The 25,000-nt window shown below is 54.1% G+C and overlaps 2 protein-coding genes across 2 annotated transcripts in view; one reads left to right on the top strand and one right to left on the bottom strand.

The window, feature by feature from the left end:
* Positions 1 to 7,027, bottom strand: part of LOC144954995 (uncharacterized) — a 7,787-nt gene extending 760 nt beyond the window's left edge. Inside the window, exons 1-3 of the mRNA XM_078885353.1 lie at positions 6,831 to 7,027; positions 3,145 to 3,964; positions 1 to 434 (exon numbers count right to left, since the gene is read on the bottom strand). The exon at positions 1 to 434 is cut by the window's left edge and continues 760 nt beyond it. Of these exons, the coding sequence (XP_078741479.1) occupies positions 1 to 434; positions 3,145 to 3,964; positions 6,831 to 7,027 (1,451 nt within the window). The remainder of the gene's footprint in view (positions 435 to 3,144; positions 3,965 to 6,830) is intronic.
* Positions 7,028 to 11,719: 4,692 nt separating this feature from the next.
* On the top strand, positions 11,720 to 24,286 carry LOC144954997 (palmitoyltransferase ZDHHC8B-like; the record flags this gene model as incomplete). The annotated part of the gene is made up of 3 exons (XM_078885355.1): positions 11,720 to 11,837; positions 22,872 to 22,993; positions 24,129 to 24,286. Coding segments are annotated over exons 1-3 (378 nt in total), but the record flags the coding sequence as incomplete, so codon positions are not given.
* Positions 24,287 to 25,000: the final 714 nt, after the last annotated feature.

Raw genomic sequence — 25,000 nt, 5'->3', positions numbered from 1 at the left:
TGATGCTGCTGCTGCTGCTGATGATGCTGCTGCTGCTGCTGATGATGCTGCTGCTGCTTCGGCTGCTGATGCTGATGAAATCCCCGGGCTCCTCCATGGCCCCCGCGAACGCCGCGTTGCCGCTGGTAGTTTGCGAGCGCCCGTTTTGGCGGCAGCAGGGAGTCCGTGACCCCGCACCGGCGCTTGCCACGCTTGGGTGGTGCCATCTCCTCACCGCCATCGTCACCACCACCACCGTAGCCGCCACCACCGTAACCGTCACCGCCACCACCGTAGCCACCGCCACCACCACCGTCACCACCGTAACCGCCGCCACCACCGCCACCACCACCGTAGCCGCCACCGTAACCACCATCGCCGCCACCACCGTAACCGTCACCGCCACCACCGTGCATGCTACCCACAATGCCCTGGGCTGCGTTGTTCATGGGAACCTGTGGGATGAGTTGGGGGAGGGAGGGGAGGAGATTCATGAATGAGTTGAGCAATAAAGTATATTTTAACGACTGTGTACGTGTACATGTGTGTGTGTGAGTGTGTACATGTGTGTGAGTGTGAACATGTGAGTGTGTACATGTGAGTGTACACGTGTGTGAGTGTACACGTGTGAGTGTGTACACGTGTGTGAGTGTACACGTGTGAGTGTGTACACGTGTGTGAGTGTACACGTGTGTGGGTGTGTGAGTGTGTACACGTGTGTGAGTGTGTACACGTGTGTGGGTGTGTGAGTGTACACGTGTGTGAGTGTACACGTGTGTGAGTGTACACGTGTGTGGGTGTGTGAGTGTACACGTGTGTGAGTGTACACGTGTGAGTGTGTACACGTGTGAGTGTGTACACGTGTGTGAGTGTGTACACGTGTGTGAGTGTGTACACAAGCGAGGTAGTCAACATTTCACCACGGGGAGAGAGAGACACACGGACTCCTCAAATATACAGCAGCAGCAGCAGGCATCGTCAGGGTTCCGGGATTGAACCCAGGTCCTCCTGCGTGCCAGGCGAGGTAGTCAACATCTCACCACGCGGAGAGAGAGACTCCAAATATACAGCAGCAGGCATCGCCTGGGTCGGGATCGAACCCACGACCTCCTGCGTACCAGGCGAGGTAGTCAACATTTCACCACAGAGAGAGACACAGACTCCATCACAGTCACGACCTCCTGTGTACCAGGTGAGGTAGTCAACATCTCACCACGGGGAGAGAGAGAGACTCCAAATATACAGCAGCAACATGCATCGTCAGGGTCGGGATCGAACCCACGACCTCCTGCGTACCAGGCGAGGTAGTCAACATTTCACCACAGAGAGAGACACAGACTCCATCACAGTCACGACCTCCTGTGTACCAGGTGAGGTAGTCAACATCTCACCCCACGGGGAGAGAGAGAGACACCCAGACTCGTTATATACAGCAGCGGGCATCGTCAGGGTTCCGGGATTGAACCCAGGTCCTCCTGCGTACCGGGTGAAGTAGTCAACATCTCACCACGGAGAGAGAGAGACACGCAGACTCGAAATATACAGCAGCAGCAGTCGGGGTCCTGGATCAAACACACGACTTTCTGCGTGCCAGGCGAGGTAGTCAACATCTCACCACGGGGAGAGAGAGACACAGACTCCTCAAATATACAGCAACATGCATCGTCAGGGTCGGGATCGAACCCACGACCTCCTGCGTACCAGGCAAGGTAGTCAACATCTCACCACGGGGAGAGAGAGACACAGACTCCATCACAGTCACGACCTCCTGTGTACCAGGTGAGGTAGTCAACATCTCCTAGCCACCGTGTATGATGAGAGAGACACGCAGACTCCTCAAATATACAGCAGGAGCAGTCATCGTCAGGGTCCTGGTATCGAACCCACGACCTCCTGCGTACCAGGCGAGGTAGTCAACATCTCACCACGGGGAGAGAGAGAGACGCAGACTCCAAATATACAACAACAGGCATCGTCAGAGTCAGGATCGAACCCACGACCTCCTGCATACCAGGCGAGGTAGTCAACATCTCATCAAGGGGAGAGACGCAGACTCCAAATATACAGCAGCAGCAGGCATCGTCAGGGTTCCGGGATTGAACCCAGGTCCTCCTGCATACCAGGTGAGGTAGTCGACATCTCCTAGCCACCGTGATGATGATGAGAGAGACACAAAGACTCCAAATATACAGCAGCAGGCATCGTCAGGGTCCCGGGATCGAACCCACGACTTCCTGCGTACCGGGCGAGGTAGTCAACATCTCCTAGCCACCGTGTATGATGAGAGAGAGAGACGCAGACTCCAAATATACAGCAGCAGCAGGCATCGTCAGGGTCGGGATCGAACCCACGACCTCCTGCGTACCAGGCGAGGTAGTCAACATCTCACCATGGGGAGAGAGAGACACCCAGACTCCAAATATACAGCAGCAGCAGGCATCGTCAGGGTCGGGATCGAACCCAGGACCTCCTGCATACCAGGCGAGGTAGTCAACATCTCACCATGGGGAGGGAGAGAGAGACTCAAAATATACAGCAGCAGCAGGCATCGTCAGGGTCTGGATCAAACCCACAACCTCCTGCGTGCCAGGCGAGGTAGTCAACATCTCACCACGGGGATAGAGAGAGAGAGACGCAGACTCCAAATATACAGCAGCAGGCATCGTCAGGGTCGGGATCGAACCCAGGACCTCCTGCGTACCGGGCGAGGTAGTTAACATCTCACCACAGGGAGAGAGAGACACCCAGACTCCTCAAATATAAAGCAACATGCATCGTCAGGGTTCCGGGATTGAACCCACGACCTCCTGCGTACCAGGCGAGGTAGTTAACATCTCCTAGCCACCGTGATGATGATGAGAGAGACACGCAGACTCCAAATATACAGCAGCAGCAGGCATCGTCTGGGTCGGGATCGAACCCACCACCTCCTGCGTACCGGGCGAGGTAGTCAACATCTCACCACAGAGAGAGACACAGACTCCATCACAGTCACGACCTCCTGTGTACCACGCGAGGTAGTCAACATCTCACCACGGGGAGAGAGAGAGACACGCAGACTCCAAATATACAGCAGCAGCAGTCACCGTCAAGGTCCCCGCTACCGAACCCACGACCTCCTGCCTGCGTGCCCCGGGGGGGGCGAGTCTCGCCACCGCGTCTCACCTCCAGGTCCGTGTCGTGGTAAAAGGGGCAGTTGGTGCCCTTGCGGCAGCGCCCGTTGCGGTTGTAGAACGAGCAGACGTTACGTACGCCACCACCGCCGCCGTGGGAGAGGGTGCCAACGTGCTTGCGAAGGACGTTCAAATCGTCCTCCTCGCGCGCACGGAACGCGTTGTGGAAGACCGAGCCCGGCGTCGTTGTCGGAGGAGTCGGTGTCATTGGTGTCGTTGTTGGTGGTGTCGTCACGATGGCCGCTGCTGACGCTTTTTTCGTCGTCGCCCTTCGGGGTCTCCGCCCGGCGGTGTCCGTGGCCCCAGCGCCGTCGTCCAGACGCGGCGGGGGCAGCCGCTGCCGTGGTGGCGGCGGTGGTGGTGGTGACGGTGGTGGTGGTCCTGATGGTGGTCCTGATGGTGATGGTGGTTGTGTTGGTGGTTTTGATGGTGGTAGTGTTGGTGGTTCTGATGGCGGTGGTAATGGTGATGATCCTGATGACGGTGGTAGTGGTGGTGGTCCTGATGGTGACGGTGTTGATGGTGATGGTCGTGATGGTGGTCTTGATGGTTCTGATGGTAATGGTGATGGTCCTGATGGTGGTACTGATGATGACGGTGGTAATGTTGATGGTTCTGATGGCGATGGTGATGGTCCTAATGATGGTCCTGATGGTGATGATCTTGGTGACGGTGATTGAGGTAATGGCCCTGATAACGATGGTAATCGCCCTGATAACGATGGTAATGGCCCCGATAACGATGGTGGTGGTGGTGGTGATGACACTGCTGACATTTGGCTCCCTGCACCATCTCGAGCCTGACATAATGACCTGTAACAGAGGTCACGCAGTTAACCTGTGGGTCTAAAGTAGTGTAGTGTATAGTGTAGTGTATAGTGTAGTGTATAGTGTAGTGTATAGTGTAGTGTATAGTGTATAGTATAGTGTATAGTGCAGTGTATAGTGCAATGTATAGTGTAGTGTATAGTGTAGTGTATAGTGTATAGTAGCGTAGTGTATAGTGTAGTGTATAGTGTAGTGTATAGTGTATAGTAGCGTAGTGTAGTGTGTATGAAACAGCAGCTCTGCATGGACACGAGTTTGTTAGTCGAGATGATGATGATGATTTAAAAGTGCAGCAAAGCCCCCAGTCGCTTCCTAACATCGCCCATTAAAGACTGATTTATGGCGCCTTTCATAGGCCACAAAGGTAAAGGTAGCCCCGTATAGCCCACGCATAATGTAGGGGCAAGTGCTGTTAGTTCGTAGCGAGTAGCATGTCCTGTAGCAGCGTCTATGAAGGTAGCAACACAGAAGGGGTGGGTGGCCAGCACCACGCCCGGCCGCCTTAGTCTCCCTAACCGCCCAGTGTTACATACCATCACTCACACTGATTCATTCACTCACTGACTCACTCACTGACTCATTCACTTACACACTCACCCATTCAAACACTCACTTACACACTCAGCCATTCAATCACTCACTCACTCACTCACTTTCTCACCCATTCACTTACACACTCACCCATTCACTTACACACTCACCCATTCACTTACACTCTCCCATTCACTCACACATTCACCCATACACTTGCACACTCAATCACACTCATTCACTTTTACTCACCCATTCACTTACACACTCACTCATGCACTTACACACTCACCCATTCACTTACACACTCACCCATTCGCTCACACATTCACCCATACACTTGCACACTCAATCACACTCATTCACTTTTACTCACCCATTCACTTACACACTCACCCATTCACTTACACACTCACTCATTCACTTACACACTCACCCATTCACTCACACACTCAATCACTCACATGCTCACTCATTCACTTTCTCACCCATTCACTCATTCACTTACACATTCACCCATTCAATCACTCACTTTCTCACCCATTCACTTACACACTCACCCATTCACTCAATCAATTACACACTCAATCACTCACTCACATGCTCACTCAATAACTTTTACTCACTCATTCACTTACACACTCACCCATTCACTCAATCAATTACACACTCACCCATTCACTCAATCACTTACACACTCACCCATTCATTTACACTCACACTCAATCACTCACGCACATGCTCACTCATTCACTTTTACTCACTCAATCACTTACAAACTCTACCATTCACTTACACACTCACTCATGCACTTACACACTCACCCATTCACTCAATCACTTACACACTCACCAATTCACTTACACTCACTCATTCACTTACACACTCATCCATTCACTTACACACTCAATCACTCACATGCTCACTCATTCACTTTCTCACCCATTCATTTACACACTCGTCCATTCACTCAAATCACTTACACACTCATTCACTTACACACTCACCCATTAACTTACTCACCCATTCACTTACTCACCCATTCACTTACACAATCACCCATTCACTTACATAATCACCCATTCACTTACACTCACCAATTCACTTACACACTCACCAATTCATTCACCCATTCACTTACACACTCACCCATTCACTCACTCACTAACTTACTTTCTCACCCATTCACTTACACACTCACCCATTCAATCACTCACTCACCCATTCACTTACACACTCACTCATTCACTCAATCACTTACACACTCACCCATTCACTTACACACTCACCCATTCACTCACACTCACTCACATACTCACCCATTCACTTACACAATCACCAATTCACTTACACACTCACATGCTCACCTATTCACTTACACAATCACCAATTCACTTACACACTCATCCATTCACTTACACAATCACCAATTCACTTACACACTCACATGCTCACCCATTCACTTACACACTCACCCATTCACTTACACAATCACCAATTCACTTACACACTCACATGCTCACCCATTCACTTACACACTCACCCATTCACTTACACAATCACCAATTCACTTACACACTCACATGCTCACCCATTCACTTACACACTCACCCATTCACTTACACAATCACCAATTCACTTACACACTCACATGCTCACCCATTCACTTACACACTCACCCATTCACTTACACACTCACCCATTCACTTACACAATCACCAATTCACTAACACACTCACCAATTCACTTAAACACTCAATCACTCACACACTCACCCATTCACACACTCATTCATTCACCACACACAATATAAAGCTCCCCCGTGTAGCCTCTAACAGTGCTGTAGGGGCAAGTGCTGCTAGTTAGTAGCAGCGTCTATGAAGACCGCCACTGTGACCAGCACCACAGCCCCGACCGCCTTTGTCTTCCCTTAGGCTACAAAGACAAAGCTCCCCCGTGTAGCCTCTAACAGACTGTAGGGGCAAGTGCAGTTAGTTAGTAGCAGCGTCTATGAAGACCGCCACTGTGACCAGCACCACAGCCCCGACCGCCTTTGTCTTCCCTTAGGCTACAAAGACAAAGCTCCCCCGTGTAGCCTCTAACAGACTGTAGGGGCAAGTGCTGCTAGTTAGTTAGTAGCGAGCAGCAGCGTCACATGAAGACCGCCACTTTGAACTCACAGCAACACCGAGGCCGACTTTACCTCAGCTAAAGCATGTTTGCGATCGTTATTATTTGAAGCGGGATGCTGTTGTGGTTGTTTGTTTGTTGTTTGTGGTGGTTGTTGTTGTGGTTGTTGTTGTGCATCGGTTTGGCCTACGCAGTTCGCAGTGCAGAAGACTTCTCTGAGGGGAAATGAGAATTCCGTGCGGCGGCAGCGATGGCGCCATCGTTAACCTCCTCGTCGTTACCCTCCTCCTCGTGGTTACCATCGTTACCCTCCTCGTCGTCGTTATCATCGTTAACCTCCTCATCGGACGAGTTTCCGTATCCCGCCAAAAGCGATAGCGACGCCATCTTTGTAAGTGGGTAGAGCGGAAGAGGGGAGGGGCTAGAGGGGGGTGACGTCACGCAAAGGATCGGCCATCTTTGTAAGGGTGAGGTGGGGGGGAGGTGACGCGGAGGATAGGCCATCTTTGTAAAGGTGATTGGGGGGGGATGTGATACAGAGGATCGGCCATCTTTGTAAGGGTGATTGGGGGGGGCTGTGATGCGGCGGATCGGCCATCTTTGTAAGGGTGGGGGGAAGGATAGGCCATCTTCATAAGGGTGATGGGGGGGTCATGCAGAGGATCGGCCATCTTTGTAAGGGTGATGGGGGGGGTGATACAGAGGATCGGCCATCTTTGTAAGGGTGGGGGGGGTGATACAGAGGATCGGCCATCTTTGTAAGGGTGATGGGGGGGGGTGATGCAGAGGTTCGGCCATCTTTGTAAGTAAGGGTGAGGGGTGGATGTGACGTAACGGATCAGCCATCTTTGTAAGGGTGAGGGAGGTGTGGGACGCAGATGATCGGCCATCTTTGTAAGGGTGATGAGGCGACGTCACGCAGAGGATCGGCCATCTTTCTCAGGGGGGTTCTTTGCAAATGGCTTCTATTTTGTATTTGTCATCTGAGCAACCGTTTTATTGGCAGAAAGAGTCAAATCTATTCATATTTTTATACCGTTATAAAGGTCCCATTTTGTAGCTGCTCCGATAGTGCATCGTTGTTTATATGCCATTTATTGTGAAAATACCGTCACAGTTCCTATGATTGCTTTTTCATTGCTTTCATGGCTTTATTTTGGTGATTTCGAAAAGTGTATTGGTTTAGCCATGTTTGTGTTGTTGTATTACAGAGTTAGACTGATGGCCTTAATCTAAGTTGTCTTGTGGTTGTTGTTTGACTTTTATGGCTTTATTTTGGTGATTTTTGATACGTTTTTTGGTTTAGCCATGTTTGTGTTGTTGTAGTACAGAGTTAGACTGATGGCCTTAATCTAAGTTGTCTTGTGGTTGTTGTTGTTGGTTGTTTGACTTGCATCCCACTGGGATTTTTGCACACAGCGTTGGTGTAACGGTGCTTTTTCTGCAATATTTTGCTGTCTTTTCTTGGATTTTCTGATTGCACTCAGTCACATAGTCACTTTAAGATGTTTTCTTGTTCATGTTTTTGTTTTTTGTTTGTTGCGGTTGCAACCGATTCAAGAGCCGAATGGCTCACAGGGCTCCACCTAATCATTGAACTTGAACTTGTCTTAATTGTGTTGTTCGCTTGTTGGCGTTCTCTGATCTGATGTAGGCCAATTCGTTTCCAAGACAATGTCGATATTTTATCGGATCAATTCTAGATTTATCGGAGCACGTTTGTTTGCACGTTCACCACAAGTTCGCGTGGTCAAATGCGGACTTGATTCCTTGAAAAAGATTTCCATTTTATGTTTGAACATCTGAACACAACTCCTGTTTTATTGCCAGAGACGGTGAAAATTATTCTTATTTTTTTCTCAGGGGATTGATTTAACCTTTCGACCACCCAAACAGAACAGGCGGCCATCTTACTCAGGGGTATTTGACCACCCAAACAGGCGGCCATCTTACTCGGGGGGTATTTGACCTCTCGACTACCCAAACAGGCGGCCATCTTACTCGGGGGGTATTTGACCCATCGACCACCCAAACAGGCGGCCATCTTACTCAGGCGGTATTTGACCTCTCGACCACCCAAAACAGGCGGCCATCTTACTCAGGGGGTATTTGACCACCCAAACAGGCGGCCATGTTACTCGGGGGGTATTTGACCTCTCGACCACCCAAAACAGGCGGCCATCTTACTCAGGCGGTATTTGACCTCTTGACTACCCAAACAGGCGGCCATCTTTCTCAGGGAATATTTGACCACCCAAACAGGCGGCCATCTTACTCGGGGGGTATTTGACCTCTCGACCACCCAAAACAGGCGGCCATCTTACTCAGGCGGTATTTGACCTCTTGACTACCCAAACAGGCGGCCATCTTTCTCAGGGAATATTTGACCACCCAAACAGGCGGGCATCTTACTCGGGGGGTATTTGACCTCTCGACCACCCAAAACAGGCGGCCATCTTACTCAGGCGGTATTTGACCTCTTGACTACCCAAACAGGCGGCCATCTTTCTCAGGGAATATTTGACCACCCAAACAGGCGGCCATCTTACTGAGGGAAAATTTGACCTCGATCACCCAAGCTGGCGTCCATCTTTCTCAGGGGGGATTTAACCTCTCGACCACCCAAACTGAACAGACGGCCATCTTACTCAGGGGATTTTGACCTCCGAAGACCCAAAACAGGCGGCCATCTTTATCAGGGGGTATGTGACCTATCGACCACCCAAAACAGGCGGCCATATTACTCAGGGGGTATTTGACCTCTCGACCACCCAAACAGGCGGCCATCTTACTCAGGGGGTATTTGACCTCTCGACCACCCAACGAGGCGGCCATCTTACTCAGGGGGTATTTGACCTCTCGACCACCCAAACAGGCGGCCATCTTACTCAGGGGGTATTTGACATCTCGACCACCCAAACAGGCGGCCATCTTACTCGGGGGGTATTTGGCTTATTGACCATCCAAAACAGGCGGCCATCTTACTCAGGGGGAATATTCTGAATCTGTAAACACATTGTCCTGCGGAGGGAGCTGGTAGGAACGTTGGGTTTGCTCGGTCAATGGCCTGCAGAGTCAACGGCGGCGTGGTGTATCCCGCAAATATGCCCGACTGTGAGGGCGGGCACAAGTCGGCATGAAACATGATCGGAGTGCAAAGTATAAGAACGTTATATCACCCTGTATAACAACACCTAACTATGTGTCCTGTATAACGACACTCCCTATAGACTCACACAGAGAGTCATAGACTCACACAGAGAGTCATAGACTCACACAAAGAGTCATAGACTCACAAATAGACCCATAGACTCACACAGAGACCCATAGACTCACATACAGACCCATAGATTCACACATACGGAGACCCATAAACTCACACAGAGACCCATAGACTCACACAGAGAGTCATAGACTCACACAGAGACCCAGACCCATAGACTCACACAGAGACCCATAGATTCACTCACACGGAGACCCATAGACTCACACAGAGACCCATAGACTCACACAGAGACCAATAGATTCACTCACACAGAGAGGCATAGACTCACACATACATACACACAAAGACATACACACAAAGGCAAAGATCCCCTGAATAGCCTTAACAGGCTGTAGGGGCAAGTGCTGTTAGCGAGCACCTATGAAGGCCGGCACGGCACACGAGGGGGTGGGTGGCCAGCACCACGCACGACCGCCTTTGTCTCCCCAGTGACGATGTTCACTACACAGCTACACCATGTACTCATTTGAGGCTGAGTCGACCTAGGGGAGGCCCAGGACCGGATCAGATAATCGTCACTCGTGTTGGCCGTGAGCGGGAATCGAACCCAGGTAGCCAGGTTACTACCGCTCCCCACACAGACACACACACAGACACACATACATACAGACACACACATACACACTAACACACACAGATTCTCACACAGACACACACACAGACACACACACTGACACACACACTGACACAGACACACACACTATCACACACAGACACACACATACACACTGACACACACAGTGACACACACAGATTCACACATTATCACACACACACAGACAGACACATACACACACAGACACACAGACAGACACACAGACAGACACACAGACACACACACAGACACACACACAGACACACACACACAGATACACACAGACACACACACACAGACACACACACAGACACACACAGACAGACACACACACAGACACACAGACAGACACATACACACAGACAGACACACAGACAGACACACAGACACACACACAGACACACACACAGACACACAGACACACACACAGACACACACAGACACACACACACAGACACACACAGATACATACACACAGACAGGCATACACAGATACATACACACAGGCACACACATACACTCACACACGGACACACACACAGACACACACACACACAGACACACACAGACAGACACATAAACAGACATACACACATACACATACACTGACACACAGACACACACATACACACACAGACACACACACATACACACACAGACACACACAGACACACACACACACACAGACACACAGACAGACACATAAACAGACATACACACATACACTGACACACACACATATACACACACATACACACACAGATACACACACATACACACACACAGACACACACACATACACACACACACGCGTGTCAACCATAGCTCCTCCTCCCTCCTCCCCTGCCATCTCCGCTTGTCGCTTCCTCGCCTCCCACCGCCTCTCGCTTCGCCAAAATCCTCTCTCTGTCTCTCGCTCTCTCTCTCACAACAATTACAAGAAACTACACCGCCTCAATAGACGTTCGCTTTCCTTTACAATCATCCTCACCGCCCGCACTGTCCCCGTTCTTGTTAATTTGTTTAAATCTCTCTCCGTGTCCGACCACAGCGAGGCCGGCCTAGACGGTGTAGGAGACGGTTTGGAGGAGGAGGACGGGGGACGGGGGGGGGGGGGTAGCTTAGGCCGCAGGCTTCTGCCGCGAATCGCGACGCGAAAGCGGCATGCGATCTAGGTGAGGCCGGTGGGTGGGTGGGTGGCTGGGTGGGTGGGTAACGATGCCTGCGGGAAGTCGTCTCAAGCCCGGCAAGTTCGTACCGGTCGCCACCGCCACGACTCTCCTCGTCGGCGCCACGACTCTGTTCTTCGTCTTCGCGTGAGTAATGGTGGTGGGGTGGTGGTGGTGGGGGTGGTGGTGAGGGGGGTATGGTGGTGGGGGGGTGGTGGTAGGGGGGTGGTGGTGGGGGGGTGGTGGTGGTGGGGGGGTGGTGGTGGTGCGGGGGTGGTGGTGGTGAGGGGGTGGTGGTGGGGGGGGGGGTGGTGGTGGGGGGGGGGTGGTGGTGGGGGGTGGTGGTGGGGGGGGTGGTGGTGGGGGGTGGTGGTGAGGGGTGGTGGTGGTGGTGGTAGGGGGGTGGTGGTGAGGGGGGGGTGGTGGTGGGGTGGTGGTGGTGGGGGGGGGGTGGTGGTGGAGGGGGTGGTGGGGGGGGGGTGGTGGTGGGGGGTGGTGGTGGTGGTGGTGGTGGGGGGGGGTGATGGTGGTGGTGGGGGGTGGTGGTGGTGGTGGTGGTGGGGGGTGGTGGTGGTGGTGGTGGGGGGGGGGTGGTGGTGGTGGTGGTGGGGGGGGGTGGTGGTGGTGGTGGTGGGGGGGGGGTGGTGGTGGTGGTGGTGGGGGGTGGTGGTGGTGGTGGTGGGGGGTGGTGGTGGTGGTGGTGGGGGGTGGTGGTGGTGGTGGTGGGGGGTGGTGGTGGTGGTGGTGGGGGGTGGTGGTGGTGGTGGTGGGGGGTGGTGGTGGTGGGGGGTGATGGTGGTGGGGGGTGGTGGTGGTGGGGGGTGGTGGTGGTGGTGGTGGTGGGGGGTGGTGGTGGTGGTGGTGGGGGGTGGTGGTGGTGGTGGGGGTGGGGGGGGGTGGTGGTGGTGGTGGGGGGTGGTGGTGGTGGTGGTGGTGGTGGGGGGTGGTGGTGGTGGTGGTGGGGGGTGGGGGGTGGTGGTGGTGGTGGGGGGTGGTGGTGGTGGTGGTGGGTGGTGGGGGGTGGTGGTGGTGGTGGTGGTGGGGGGTGGTGGTGGTGGTGGTGGGGGGTGGTGGTGGTGGTGGTGGTGGGGGGTGGTGGTGGTGGTGGTGGGGGGTGGTGGTGGTGGTGGTGGTGGGGGGTGGTGGTGGTGGTGGGGGGTGGTGGTGGTGGTGGGGGGTGGTGGTGGTGGTGGGGGGGTGGTGGTGGGGGGTGGTGGTGGTGGGGGGTGGTGGGGGGTGGTGGGGGGTGGTGGTGGTGGGGGGGGGGATGGTGGTGGTGGTGGTGGTGGGGGGTGGTGGTGGTGGTGGTGGGGGGGGGTGGTGGTGGTGGTGGGGGGGGTGGTGGTGGTGGTGGTGGGGGGGGGTGGTGGTGGTGGTGGTGGTGGTGGTGGAGGGTGGTGGTGGTGGCGGTGGTGGTGGCGGTGGCGGTGGTGGTGGCGCGAGGTGATGGTGGTGGTGGCGGCGGGCATTCCAATAGATGTTGATCGGAGATGAGAGATATGGGACAGAGATGATGAGAGAGGTGAGAAAGAGGTGAGAGAGATGACATACGAGAGATGAGAGATGAGAGCCCAGGTGACACTCGGCGCGCGGAGATGGTGCGTCCAAATGTTTTGTCTGCATTGTGATTGTGGTGGTTGTGGTGGTGGTGGTGCCGGGGTGGTGGTGGAGGGTGTTAGGGGGGCCCCAAGATCCACCTCATCCAGCAGTAGATAAGAGAGACACGTAGGGATGTCTTGTGCCTCATTCTCGTGTGTGTACGTCAACATGAAATCCGGCGTTGAGATGAAAGAGATTGATTAAAAAGCTGTTTCGCCATCCACGTTCCAGGCAATTGTTCAACTGCACTGGACTGTGACGGTGGTGGTGGAGGTGGTGGTGGTGGAGGTGGTGGATGTGGTGGTGGTGGAGGTGGTGGGTGGAGGTGGTGGTGGAGGTGGTGGTGGAGGTGGTGGTGAAGGTGGTGGTGGTGAAGGTGGTGGTGGTGAAGGTGGTGGTGGATGTGGTGGTGGTGGTGGATGTGGTGGTGGAGGAGGTAGTGGTGGTGGAGGTGGTGGTGGAGGTGGTGGTGGTGGATGTGGTGGTGGAGGTGGTGGTGGAGGATGTGGTGGTGGAGGTGGTGGTGGAGGATGTGGTGGTGGAGGTGGTGGTGGAGGTGGTGGTGGTGAAGGTGGTGGTGAAGGTGGTGGTGAAGGTGGTGGTGGTGGATGTGGTGGTGGAGGTGGTGGTGGAGGATGTGGTGGTGGTGGTGGTGGATGAGGTGGTGGTGGTGGATGTGGTGGTGGTGGTGGATGTGGTGGTGGTGGTGGTGGAGGTGGTGGTGGTGGTGGAGGTGGTGGTGGTGGTGAAGGTGGTAGATGTAGTGGTGGAGGTGGTGGGTGGAGGTGGTGGTGGTGGTGGTGAAGGTGGTGGTGGTGGTGAAGGTGGTGGTGGTGGTGAAGGTGGTGGTGGTGGATGTGGTGGTGGATGTGGTGGTGGAGGAGGTAGAGGTGGTGGTGAAGGTGGTGGTGGTGGTGAAGGTGGTGGTGGTGGATGTGGTGGTGGAGGTGGTGGTGGAGGATGTGGTGGTGGTGGTGGAGGTGGTGGGTGGAGGTGGTGGTGGAGGTGGTGGTGAAGGTGGTGGTGGTGAAGGTGGTGGTGGTGGTGGATGTGGTGGTGGAGGTGGTGGTGGATGTGGTGGTGGAGGTGGTGGTGGTGGATGTGGTGGTGGAGGAGGTAGTGGTGGTGGAGGAGGTAGTGGTGGTGGAGGAGGTAGTGGTGGTGGTGAAGGTGGTGGTGGAGGTGGTGGTGGTGAAGGTGGTGGTGGTGGATGTGGTGGTGGAGGTGGTGGTGGATGAGGTGGTGGTGGTGGATGTGGTGGTGGTGGTGGATGTGGTGGTGGAGGTGGTGGTGGTGGAGGTGGTGGTAGTGGTGGATGAGGTGGTGGTGGTGGATGTGGTGGTGGTGGTGGGGGTGGAGGTAGTGGTGGTGGTGTTGGTGGTGTTGGTGGTGTTGGTGGTGGTGTTGGTGGTGGTGTTGGTGGTGGTGTTGGTGGTGGTGTTGGTGGTGGATGTGGAGGTGGTGGTGGAGGTGGTAGTGTTGGTGGTAGTGTTGGTGGATGTGGTGTTGGTGGTGGTGGATGTGTTGGATGAGGCGGTGGTGTTGGTGGATGTGTTGGTGGTGGTGGGTGTGAGTCCTTGAATCCAGCAGTTGATAGAGACTGTGACACAGTTGACGGCGATCGATCAATGCCGGCAACAGAACGGAACAAGCGAGTAGTGGATCGAGGCCGTAGAGGAATTTCCCGAGGCCGTCGACCTACTCCTCCGGCCTCGCCAGATTCCCCCGGCGCTGGCGGCTAGGAAAGTCCGTAGGCTTCATTGCGGCCTCGAAAGAAATTTTTTTTTACGATGTTTTTGTTATTATTGATTTTTGTGTGCGCGCGCGCGTATGTGTGTGCGTGTACAACGTACGAGATATATATAGATCGATTATAATAGTAAGATTGCGTTGTTTTAACAGAAAACAATGTAGAATTGATGTATTTGTGTGTGTGTGTGTTTAATGTTGGAGGGGTGGTGGGGGGGGGGTTTGGTTTCTATTGTAACGGTTGTTGTGAAGAGTGAGCGCTTAACTTGTAGTGTGTAGTGTATAGTGTAGTGTAGTGTATAATGTAGTGTGTAGTGTATATAATGTAGTGTGTAGTGTATAGTAGTGTAGTGTATAATGTAGTGTGTAGTGTATATAATGTAGTGTGTAGTGTATAGTGTAGTGTAGTGTATAGTGTAGTGTGTAGTGTAGTGTATAATGTAGTGTGTAGTGTATATAATGTAGTGTAGTGTATAGTGTAGTGTGTAGTGTATATAATGTAGTGTAGTGTATAGTAGTGTGTAGTGTATATAATGTAGTGTGTAGTGTATATAATGTAGTGTAGTGTATAATGTAGTGTGTAGTGTATATAATGTAGTGTAGTGTATAGTGTAGTGTGTAGTGTATATAATGTAGTGTGTAGTGTATATAATGTAGTGTAGTGTATAGTGTAGTGTGTAGTGTAGTGTATAATGTAGTGTGTAGTGTATATAATGTAGTGTAGTGTATAGTGTAGTGTGTAGTGTATATAATGTAGTGTAGTGTATAGTAGTGTGTAGTGTATATAATGTAGTGTAGTGTATAATGTAGTGTGTAGTGTATATAATGTAGTGTAGTGTATAGTAGTGTGTAGTGTATAGTGTAGTGTATATAATGTAGTGTATAGTGTATATAATGTAGTGTAGTGTATAGTGTAGTGTGTAGTGTATATAATGTAGTGTAGTGTATAGTAGTGTGTAGTGTATATAATGTAGTGTAGTGTATAATGTAGTGTGTAGTGTATATAATGTAGTGTAGTGTATAATGTAGTGTGTAGTGTATATAATGTAGTGTAGTGTATAATGTAGTGTGTAGTGTATATAATGTAGTGTAGTGTATAGTAGTGTATAGTGTAGTGTATAGTAGTGTGTAGTGTATAGTGTAGTGTATAGTAGTGTGTAGTGTATAGTGTAGTGTGTAGTAGTGTAGTGTATAGTAGTGTAGTGTATAGTAGTGTGTAGTGTATAGTGTAGTGTATAGTAGTGTGTAGTGTATAGTGTAGTGTATAGTAGTGTGTAGTGTATAGTGTAGTGTATAGTAGTGTGTAGTGTATAGTGTAGTGTGTAGTAGTGTAGTGTATAGTAGTGTAGTGTATAGTAGTGGAGTGTATAGTAGTGTAGTGTATAGTAGTGTGTAGTGTATAGTGTAGTGTATAGTAGTGTAGTAGTAGATAGTGTAGTGTATAGTAGTGTGTAGTGTATAGTGTAGTGTGTAGTAGTGTAGTGTATAGTAGTGTAGTGTATAGTAGTGGAGTGTATAGTGTAGTGTAGTAGTGTGTAGTGTATAGTGTAGTGTATAGTGTAGTGTATAGTGTAATGTGTTGTAGTGTAATGTGTAGTAGTATATAGTGTAGTGTATAGTGTAGTGTAATGTAGTGTATAGTGTAGTGTAATGTGTAGTGTATAGTGTAGTGTAATGTAGTGTATAGTGTAGTGTATAGTAGTGTAGTGTATAGTATAGTGTATAGTAGTGTAGTGTATAGTATAGTGTATAGTAGTGTAGTGTATAGTGTAGTGTAGTGTATAGTGTATAGTAGTGTATAGTGTAGTGTATAGTAGTGTAGTGTATAGTGTAGTGTTTAGTAGTGTAGTTTATAGTGTAGTATAGTAGTGTATAGTATAGTAGTGTAGTGTATAGTGTAGTGTATAGTGTAGTAGTGTATAGTTTATTGTATAGTGTAGTGTATAGTGTAGTGTATAGTGTAGTGTGTAGTGTAGTGTAGAGTATAGTGTGTAGTGTAGTGTAGAGTATAGTGTATTGTATAGTGTAGAGTATAGTGTATAGTGTAGTGTATAGTGTAGTGTATAGTGTAGTGTGACTCACCCCCCTTCACCCCCCCTCACCCCCCCTCACCCCCCCTCACCCCCCCTCACCCCCCCTCACCCCCCCTCACCCCCCCTCACCGCTAATCCCACTTAAATTGGTGCCAATTTGAACGCAATTATATTGACAGGCGCCAAAAAGACGGCTCCTTTAATGGTTCTTTCGTCATCGCCAGGGTCTACACACTGCTGGGTGATGAATCAGCGTGGTGGTGGTGGTGACGGTGGTGGTGGTGGTGACGGTGGTGGTGGTGGCGGTGGTGGCGGTGGTGGTGGCGGTGGTGGTGGTGGTTGTGGTGGTGGCAGTGGTGGTGATGTCTCCTCTACCCCTGCGTGTGTTCTCTAATCCACGCGGCTCCCGCTCTCGCTGTGTCTGTCTCCCAGCGTCATCGTCGCCAGGGTACATCCACTGCTGGGTGACTGTTAGCGTGGTGGTGGCGGCGGTGGTGGTGGCGGTGGTGGTGGCGGTGGCGGTGGTGGTGGTGGTGGTGGTGGCGGTGGTGGTGGTGGTGGTGGCGATGGTGGGGGCGGTGGTGGTGGTGGCGGTGGGGGCGGTGGTGGTGGTGGCGGTGGCGGTGGTGGTGGTGGTGGCGGTGGCGGGGGCGGTGGTGGTGGTGGCGGTGGTGGTAGTGGTGGCGGTGGTGGGGGCGGTGGTGGCGGTGGCGGTGGTGGGGGTGGTGGTGGGGGTGGTGGTGGCGGTGGTGGGGGCGGTGGTGGTGGTGGCGGCGGTGGTGGTGGTGGTGGCGGTGGTGGTGGTGGTGGTGATGGTGGTGCTGATGGTGGTGCTGATGGTGCTGCTGATGGTGGCAGGGGCGGTTGTGGTACTGCTGCTGATGATGATGGTGGTGGTAGTGGTGGTGGTGGTGGTAGTGGTGGTAGTGGTGGTAGTGGTGGTTGTGGTGGTAGTGGTGGTGGTAGTGGTGGTAGTGGTGGTAGTGGTGGTTGTGGTGGTAGTGGTGGTAGTGGTGGTAGTGGTGGTAGTGGTGGTAGTGGTGGTAGTGGTGGTAGTGGTGGTTGTGGTGGTAGTGGTGGTTGTGGTGGTAGTGGTGGTTGTTGTGGTAGTGGTGGTAGTGGTGGTTGTGGTGGTAGTGGTGGTTGTGGTGGTAGTGGTGGTAGTGGTGGTAGTGGTGGTAGTGGTGGTTGTGGTGGTAGTGGTGGTAGTGGTGGTTGTGGTGGTAGTGGTGGTTGTGGTGGTAGTGGTGGTTGTGGTGGTTGTGGTGGTAGTGGTGGTTGTGGTGGTAGTGGTGGTTGTGGTGGTAGTGGTGGTAGTGGTGGTTGTGGTGGTAGTGGTGGTAGTGGTGGTTGTGGTGGTAGTGGTGGTTGTGGTGGTAGTGGTGGTAGTGGTGGTAGTGGTGGTAGTGGTGGTTGTGGTGGTAGTGGTGGTAGTGGTGGTAGTGGTGGTAGTGGTGGTTGTAGTGGTGGTAGTGGTGGTTGTGGTGGTAGTGGTGGTAGTGGTGGTTGTGGTGGTTGTGGTGGTAGTGGTGGTTGTGGTGGTAGTGGTGGTAGTGGTGGTTTTGGTGGTTTTGGTGGTAGTGGTGGTTGTGGTGGTAGTGGTGGTTGTGGTGGTAGTGGTGGTAGTGGTGGTTTTGGTGGTAGTGGTGGTTGTGGTGGTAGTGGTGGTAGTGGTGGTAGTGGTGGTTGTGGTGGTAGTGGTGGTAGTGGTGGTAGTGGTGGTAGTGGTGGTTTTGGTGGTAGTGGTGGTTGTGGTGGTAGTGGTGGTTGTGGTGGTTGTGGTGGTAGTGGTGGTTGTGGTGGTAGTGGTGGTAGTGGTGGTTTTGGTGGTAGTGGTGGTTGTGGTGGTAGTGGTGGTTGTGGTGGTAGTGGTGGTTATGGTGGTTGTGGTGGTAGAGGCTGAGGTGGTGTGTCTCACCCCAGGTGTCCGTGGCTGATTGACCGTGTCTCCCCGTGTCTCCCCGTCAGTGTCTCTCCGTGTCTCACCGTGTGTGTGTGTCTCACCGTGTCTCACTGTGTCTCACTGTGTCTCTCCGTGTCTCACCGTGTCTCTCCGTGTCTCACCGTGTCTCACCGTGTGTGTGTCTCACCGTGTCTCACTGTGTCTCTCCGTGTCTCACCGTGTCTCACCGTGTATCTCCGTGTCTCACCGTGTGTGTGTCTCACCGTGTCTCACTGTGTCTCTCCGTGTCTCACCGTGTCTCTCCGTGTCTCACCGTGTCTCTCCGTGTCTCACCGTGTCTCACCGTGTGTGTGTCTCACCGTGTCTCTCCGTGTCTCACCGTGTCTCTCCGTGTCTCACCGTGTCTCACCGTGTGTGTGTCTCACCGTGTCTCTCCGTGTCTCACCGTGTCTCACCCCCCATGTGTCCGTGGCTGACTGAGCGAGTCTCCTCTTGTGTGTCTCCCCGTGTCTCACCGTGTCTCACCGTGTCTCCGTGTCTCACCGTGTCTCACCGTGTGTGTCTCACCATGTCTCACCCTGTGTGTGTGTCTCACTGTGTGTGTGTCACCCTGTGTGTCACCCCCAGGTGTCCGTGGCTGACTGAGCGAGTCACCCTGTGTGTGTGTCTCACCCTGTGTGTCACCCCCAGGTGTCCGTGGCTGACTGAGCTAGTCACCCTGTGTGTGTGTCTCACTGTGTGTGTGTGTCTCCCTGTGTGTGTGTGTCTCACTGTGTGTGTGTCTCACTGTGTGTGTGTCTCCCTGTGTGTGTGTGTCTCACTGTGTGTGTGTGTCTCACTGTGTGTGTCTCACCCTGTGTGTGTGTGTCTCTGTGTGTGTGTCTCACTGTGTGTGTGTCTCACTGTGTGTGTGTCTCACTGTGTGTGTGTCTCCCTGTGTGTGTGTGTCTCACTGTGTGTGTGTCTCACACTGTGTGTGTCTCACCCTGTGTGTGTGTGTCTCTGTGTGTGTGTCTCACTGTGTGTGTGTCTCACTGTGTGTGTGTCTCACTGTGTGTGTGTCTCCCTGTGTGTGTGTGTCTCCCTGTGTGTGTGTGTCTCACTGTGTGTGTGTCTCACACTGTGTGTGTCTCACCCTGTGTGTGTGTGTCTCTGTGTGTGTGTCTCACTGTGTGTGTGTCTCCCTGTGTGTGTGTCTCACTGTGTGTGTGTCTCCCTGTGTGTGTGTGTCTCACCGTGTGTGTGTCTCACCCTGTGTGTGTCTCACACTGTGTGTGTGTCTCACACTGTGTGTGTGTCTCACTGTGTGTGTGTCTCACTGTGTGTGTGTGTCTCACCCTGTGTGTGTCTCACTGTGTGTGTGTCTCACCCTGTGTGTGTGTCTCACACTGTGTGTGTGTCTCACTGTGTGTGTGTCTCACCCTGTGTGTGTGTCTCACCCTGTGTGTGTGTCTCACTGTGTGTGTGTCTCACTGTGTGTGTGTCTCACCGTGTGTGTGTGTCTCACCCTGTGTGTGTGTCTCACCCTGTGTGTGTGTCTCCCTGTGTGTGTGTCTCACTGTGTGTGTGTCTCCCTGTGTGTGTGTGTCTCACCGTGTGTGTGTCTCACCCTGTGTGTGTCTCACACTGTGTGTGTGTCTCACACTGTGTGTGTGTCTCACTGTGTGTGTGTCTCACTGTGTGTGTGTGTCTCACCCTGTGTGTGTGTCTCCCTGTGTGTGTGTCTCACTGTGTGTGTGTCTCCCTGTGTGTGTGTGTCTCACCGTGTGTGTGTCTCACCCTGTGTGTGTCTCACACTGTGTGTGTGTCTCACACTGTGTGTGTGTCTCACTGTGTGTGTGTGTCTCACTGTGTGTGTGTCTCACCCTGTGTGTGTGTCTCACACTGTGTGTGTGTCTCACTGTGTGTGTGTCTCACCCTGTGTGTGTGTCTCACCCTGTGTGTGTGTCTCACTGTGTGTGTGTCTCACTGTGTGTGTGTCTCACCGTGTGTGTGTGTCTCACCCTGTGTGTGTGTCTCACCCTGTGTGTGTGTCTCACTGTGTGTGTGTCTCACCCTGTGTGTGTGTCTCACCCTGTGTGTGTGTCTCACTGTGTGTGTGTCTCACTGTGTGTGTGTCTCACCCTGTGTGTGTGTCTCACCCTGTGTGTGTGTCTCCCTGTGTGTGTGTCTCACTGTGTGTGTGTCTCCCTGTGTGTGTGTGTCTCACCGTGTGTGTGTCTCACCCTGTGTGTGTGTCTCACACTGTGTGTGTGTCTCACACTGTGTGTGTGTCTCACTGTGTGTGTGTCTCACTGTGTGTGTGTGTCTCACCCTGTGTGTGTGTCTCCCTGTGTGTGTGTCTCACTGTGTGTGTGTCTCCCTGTGTGTGTGTGTCTCACCGTGTGTGTGTCTCACCCTGTGTGTGTCTCACACTGTGTGTGTGTCTCACACTGTGTGTGTGTCTCACTGTGTGTGTGTGTCTCACTGTGTGTGTGTCTCACCCTGTGTGTGTGTCTCACACTGTGTGTGTGTCTCACTGTGTGTGTGTCTCACCCTGTGTGTGTGTCTCACCCTGTGTGTGTGTCTCACTGTGTGTGTGTCTCACTGTGTGTGTGTCTCACCGTGTGTGTGTGTCTCACCCTGTGTGTGTGTCTCACCCTGTGTGTGTGTCTCACTGTGTGTGTGTCTCACTGTGTGTGTGTCTCACCGTGTGTGTGTCTCACCGTGTGTGTGTGTCTCACTGTGTGTGTGTCTCCCTGTGTGTGTGTGTCTCACTGTGTGTGTGTCTCACCCTGTGTGTGTGTCTCACACTGTGTGTGTGTCTCACTGTGTGTGTGTGTCTCACTGTGTGTGTGTGTCTCACTGTGTGTGTGTGTCTCACCCTGTGTGTGTCTCACTGTGTGTCTCACCCTGTGTGTGTGTCTCACCGTGTCTCACCGTGTGTCTCACCCTGTGTGTCACCCCCAGGTGTCCGTGTCTCACTGTGTGTGTGTCTCACTGTGTGTGTGTCTCACTGTGTGTGTCTCACCCTGTGTGTGTGTCTCACTGTGTGTGTGTCTCACTGTGTGTGTGTCTCACTGTGTGTGTGTCTCACTGTGTGTGTGTGTCTCACCCTGTGTGTGTCTCACTGTGTGTCTCACCCTGTGTGTGTGTCTCCCCGTGTCTCACCGTGTCTCACCGTGTGTCTCACCCTGTGTGTCACCCCCAGGTGTCCGTGGCTGACTGAGCGCGTGTCCCTGTGTGTGTGTCTCACCGTGTCTCACCGTGTCTCTCTCACCCTGTGTGTGTGTCTCACTGTGTGTGTGTCACCCTGTGTGTCACCCCCAGGTGTCCGTGGCTGACTGAGCGAGTCTCCCTGTGTGTGTGTCTCACCGTGTGTGTCTCACTGTGTGTCTCACCCTGTGTGTGTGTCTCCCCGTGTCTCACCGTGTCTCACCGTGTCTCTCTGTGTCTCACGCTGTACGCTGTGTGTGTGTGTGTCACCCTGTGTCTCACCCTGTGTCTCACCATGTCTCACTGTGTGTGTGTCTCACCGTGTCTCACCCTGTGTGTGTGTCTCACTGTGTGTGTGTCACCCTGTGTGTCACCCCCAGGTGCCCGTGGCTGACTGAGCGCGTGTCCCCTTGTCTCACCCTGTGTGTGTCTCACTGTGTGTGTGTCTCACTGTGTGTGTGTCTCACTGTGTGTGTGTCTCACTGTGTGTGTGTCTCACCGTGTCTCACCGTGTGTGTCGCCCTGTGTCTCACCCCCAGGTGTCCGTGGCTGACTGAGCGAGTCACCCTGTGTGTGTGTCTCACTGTGTGTCTCACCCTGTGTGTGTGTCTCACTGTGTGTGTGTCTCACTGTGTGTGTGTCTCACTGTGTGTGTGTCTCACCGTGTCTCACCGTGTGTGTCGCCCTGTGTCTCACCCCCAGGTGTCCGTGGCTGACTGAGCGCGTGTCCCCGGCTGTCCCCGTCTACAATGGCGTCGTGTTCCTCTTCGTCGTCGCCAACTTCGTCATGGCGACCTTCATGGACCCCGGGGTCTTCCCACGTGGTCAGCGCCCCCACCGCCTAGGGGGGGTCACCAGGGGGTCACCACGGGGGTCACCAGGGGGTCACCACGGGGGTCACCAGGGGGTCACCACGGGGGGGGTAGCCTAGGGGGGGTCACCACGGGGTCACCAGGGGGTCACCACGGGGTCGCCACGGGTGTCATCACAGGGTCACCACGGGGTCACCACGGGGTCACCAGGGGGTCACCACGGGGGGGGTAGCCTAGGGGGGGTCACCACGGGGTCACCAGGGGGTCACCACGGGGTCGCCACGGGTGTCATCACGGGGTCACCACGGGGTCACCAGGGGGTCACCACGAGGTCACCACGAGGTCACCACGAGGTCACCACGAGGTCACCACGGGGGTCACCACGAGGTCACCGCGGGGTCACCACGAGATCTCCCCCTCATCCCTTCTGTGTCTCCCCCCCCCACCCTCCCCCACCTTCCCGCCACCCCCCCACCCTCCCCCCACCTCCCCCCATTCTCCACCTCCCCCCACCCTCCCCCCCACCCTCCCCCCCACCACGGGGGTCACCACGAGATCTCATCCCTTCTGTGTCTCCCCCCCCACCCTCCATCTCCCCCTCCCCACCCTCCCCCTCTCCCCACCCTCCCCCTCTCCCCACCCTCCCCCCACCCTCCTCTCACCCTCCCCCCACCACGGGGGTCACCACGGGGTCACCACGGGGTCACCACGGGGTCACCACGAGGTCTCCCCCTCATCCACTCTGTGTCTCCCCCCACCCTCCCCCCTCCACCTCCCCCCACCCTCCCCCACCCTCCCCCCACCTCCCACCCTCCCCCCTCTCTCCCCCCACCCTCCCCCCACCTCCCACCCTCCCCCCACCCTCCCCCCACCCACCCCCACCCTCCCCCACCCTCCCCCCACCTCCCACCCTCCCCCCTCTCTCCCCCCACCCCCCACCCTCCCCCCACCTCCCACCCTCCCCCCACCCTCCCCCCACCCACCCCCACCCTCCCCCCACCACGGGGGTCACCACGAGATCTCATCCCCTCTGTGTCTCCCCCCACCCTCCCCCCCTCCCCCCACCCTCCCCCCACCCCCCACCCACCCCCCACCTCCCCCCACCCCCCCCCCACCCCCCACCTCCCCCCACCTCCCCCCCCACCAGCGTCTGAGGACGAGGACAAGGATGAGGACCAGCGGGCTCCGCTCTACAAGAGCGTCGAGATCAACGGAGCCTCCGTGCGCATGAAGTGGTGCAGCACCTGCCACTTCTACCGCCCCCCACGCTGCTCACACTGCAGCGTGTGCGACAACTGCGTGGAGGTGACGGCGTCACACCGTACAGCGTCACACAGCGTCATACCACACAGCGTCATACCACGTAGCGTCACATGACACGTCACGTGACACACCACGTGGCATGAAGTGGTGCAGCACCTGCCACTTGTACCGCCCGCCACGCTGCTCACACTGCAGCGTGTGCGACAACTGCGTGGAGGTGACGGCGTCATACCACACAGCGCCATACCGCACAGCGTCACACCACGTAGCGTCACACCATGTCATGTGACACCACGTCACATGAAGTGGTGCAGCACCTGACACTTCTACCGCCCGCCACGCTGCTCACACTGCAGCGTGTGTGACAACTGCGTGGAGGTGACGGCGTCATACCGCACAGCGCCATACCGCACAGCGTCACACCACGTAGCGTCACACCATGTCATGTGACACCACGTCGCATGAAGTGGTGCAGCACCTGACACTTCTACCGCCCGCCACGCTGCTCACACTGCAGCGTGTGTGACAACTGCGTGGAGGTGACGGCGTCATACCGCACAGCGCCATACCGCACAGCATCACACCACGTAGCGTCACACCATGTCATGTGACACCACGTCGCATGAAGTGGTGCAGCACCTGACACTTCTACCGCCCGCCACGCTGCTCACACTGCAGCGTGTGCGACAACTGCGTGGAGGTGACGGCGTCACACCATACCGCGTCATACCACGTAGCGTGACACAGCGTCATACC

The sequence above is a fragment of the Lampetra fluviatilis genome, unplaced genomic scaffold, assembly GCF_964198595.1.
Source record: "Lampetra fluviatilis unplaced genomic scaffold, kcLamFluv1.1 SCAFFOLD_966, whole genome shotgun sequence".
Taxonomy (NCBI): Eukaryota; Metazoa; Chordata; class Hyperoartia; order Petromyzontiformes; family Petromyzontidae; genus Lampetra; species Lampetra fluviatilis.
The sequence above is the reverse complement of the archived record's forward strand: the minus strand, read 5'-3'. Positions and strand labels throughout refer to the sequence as shown.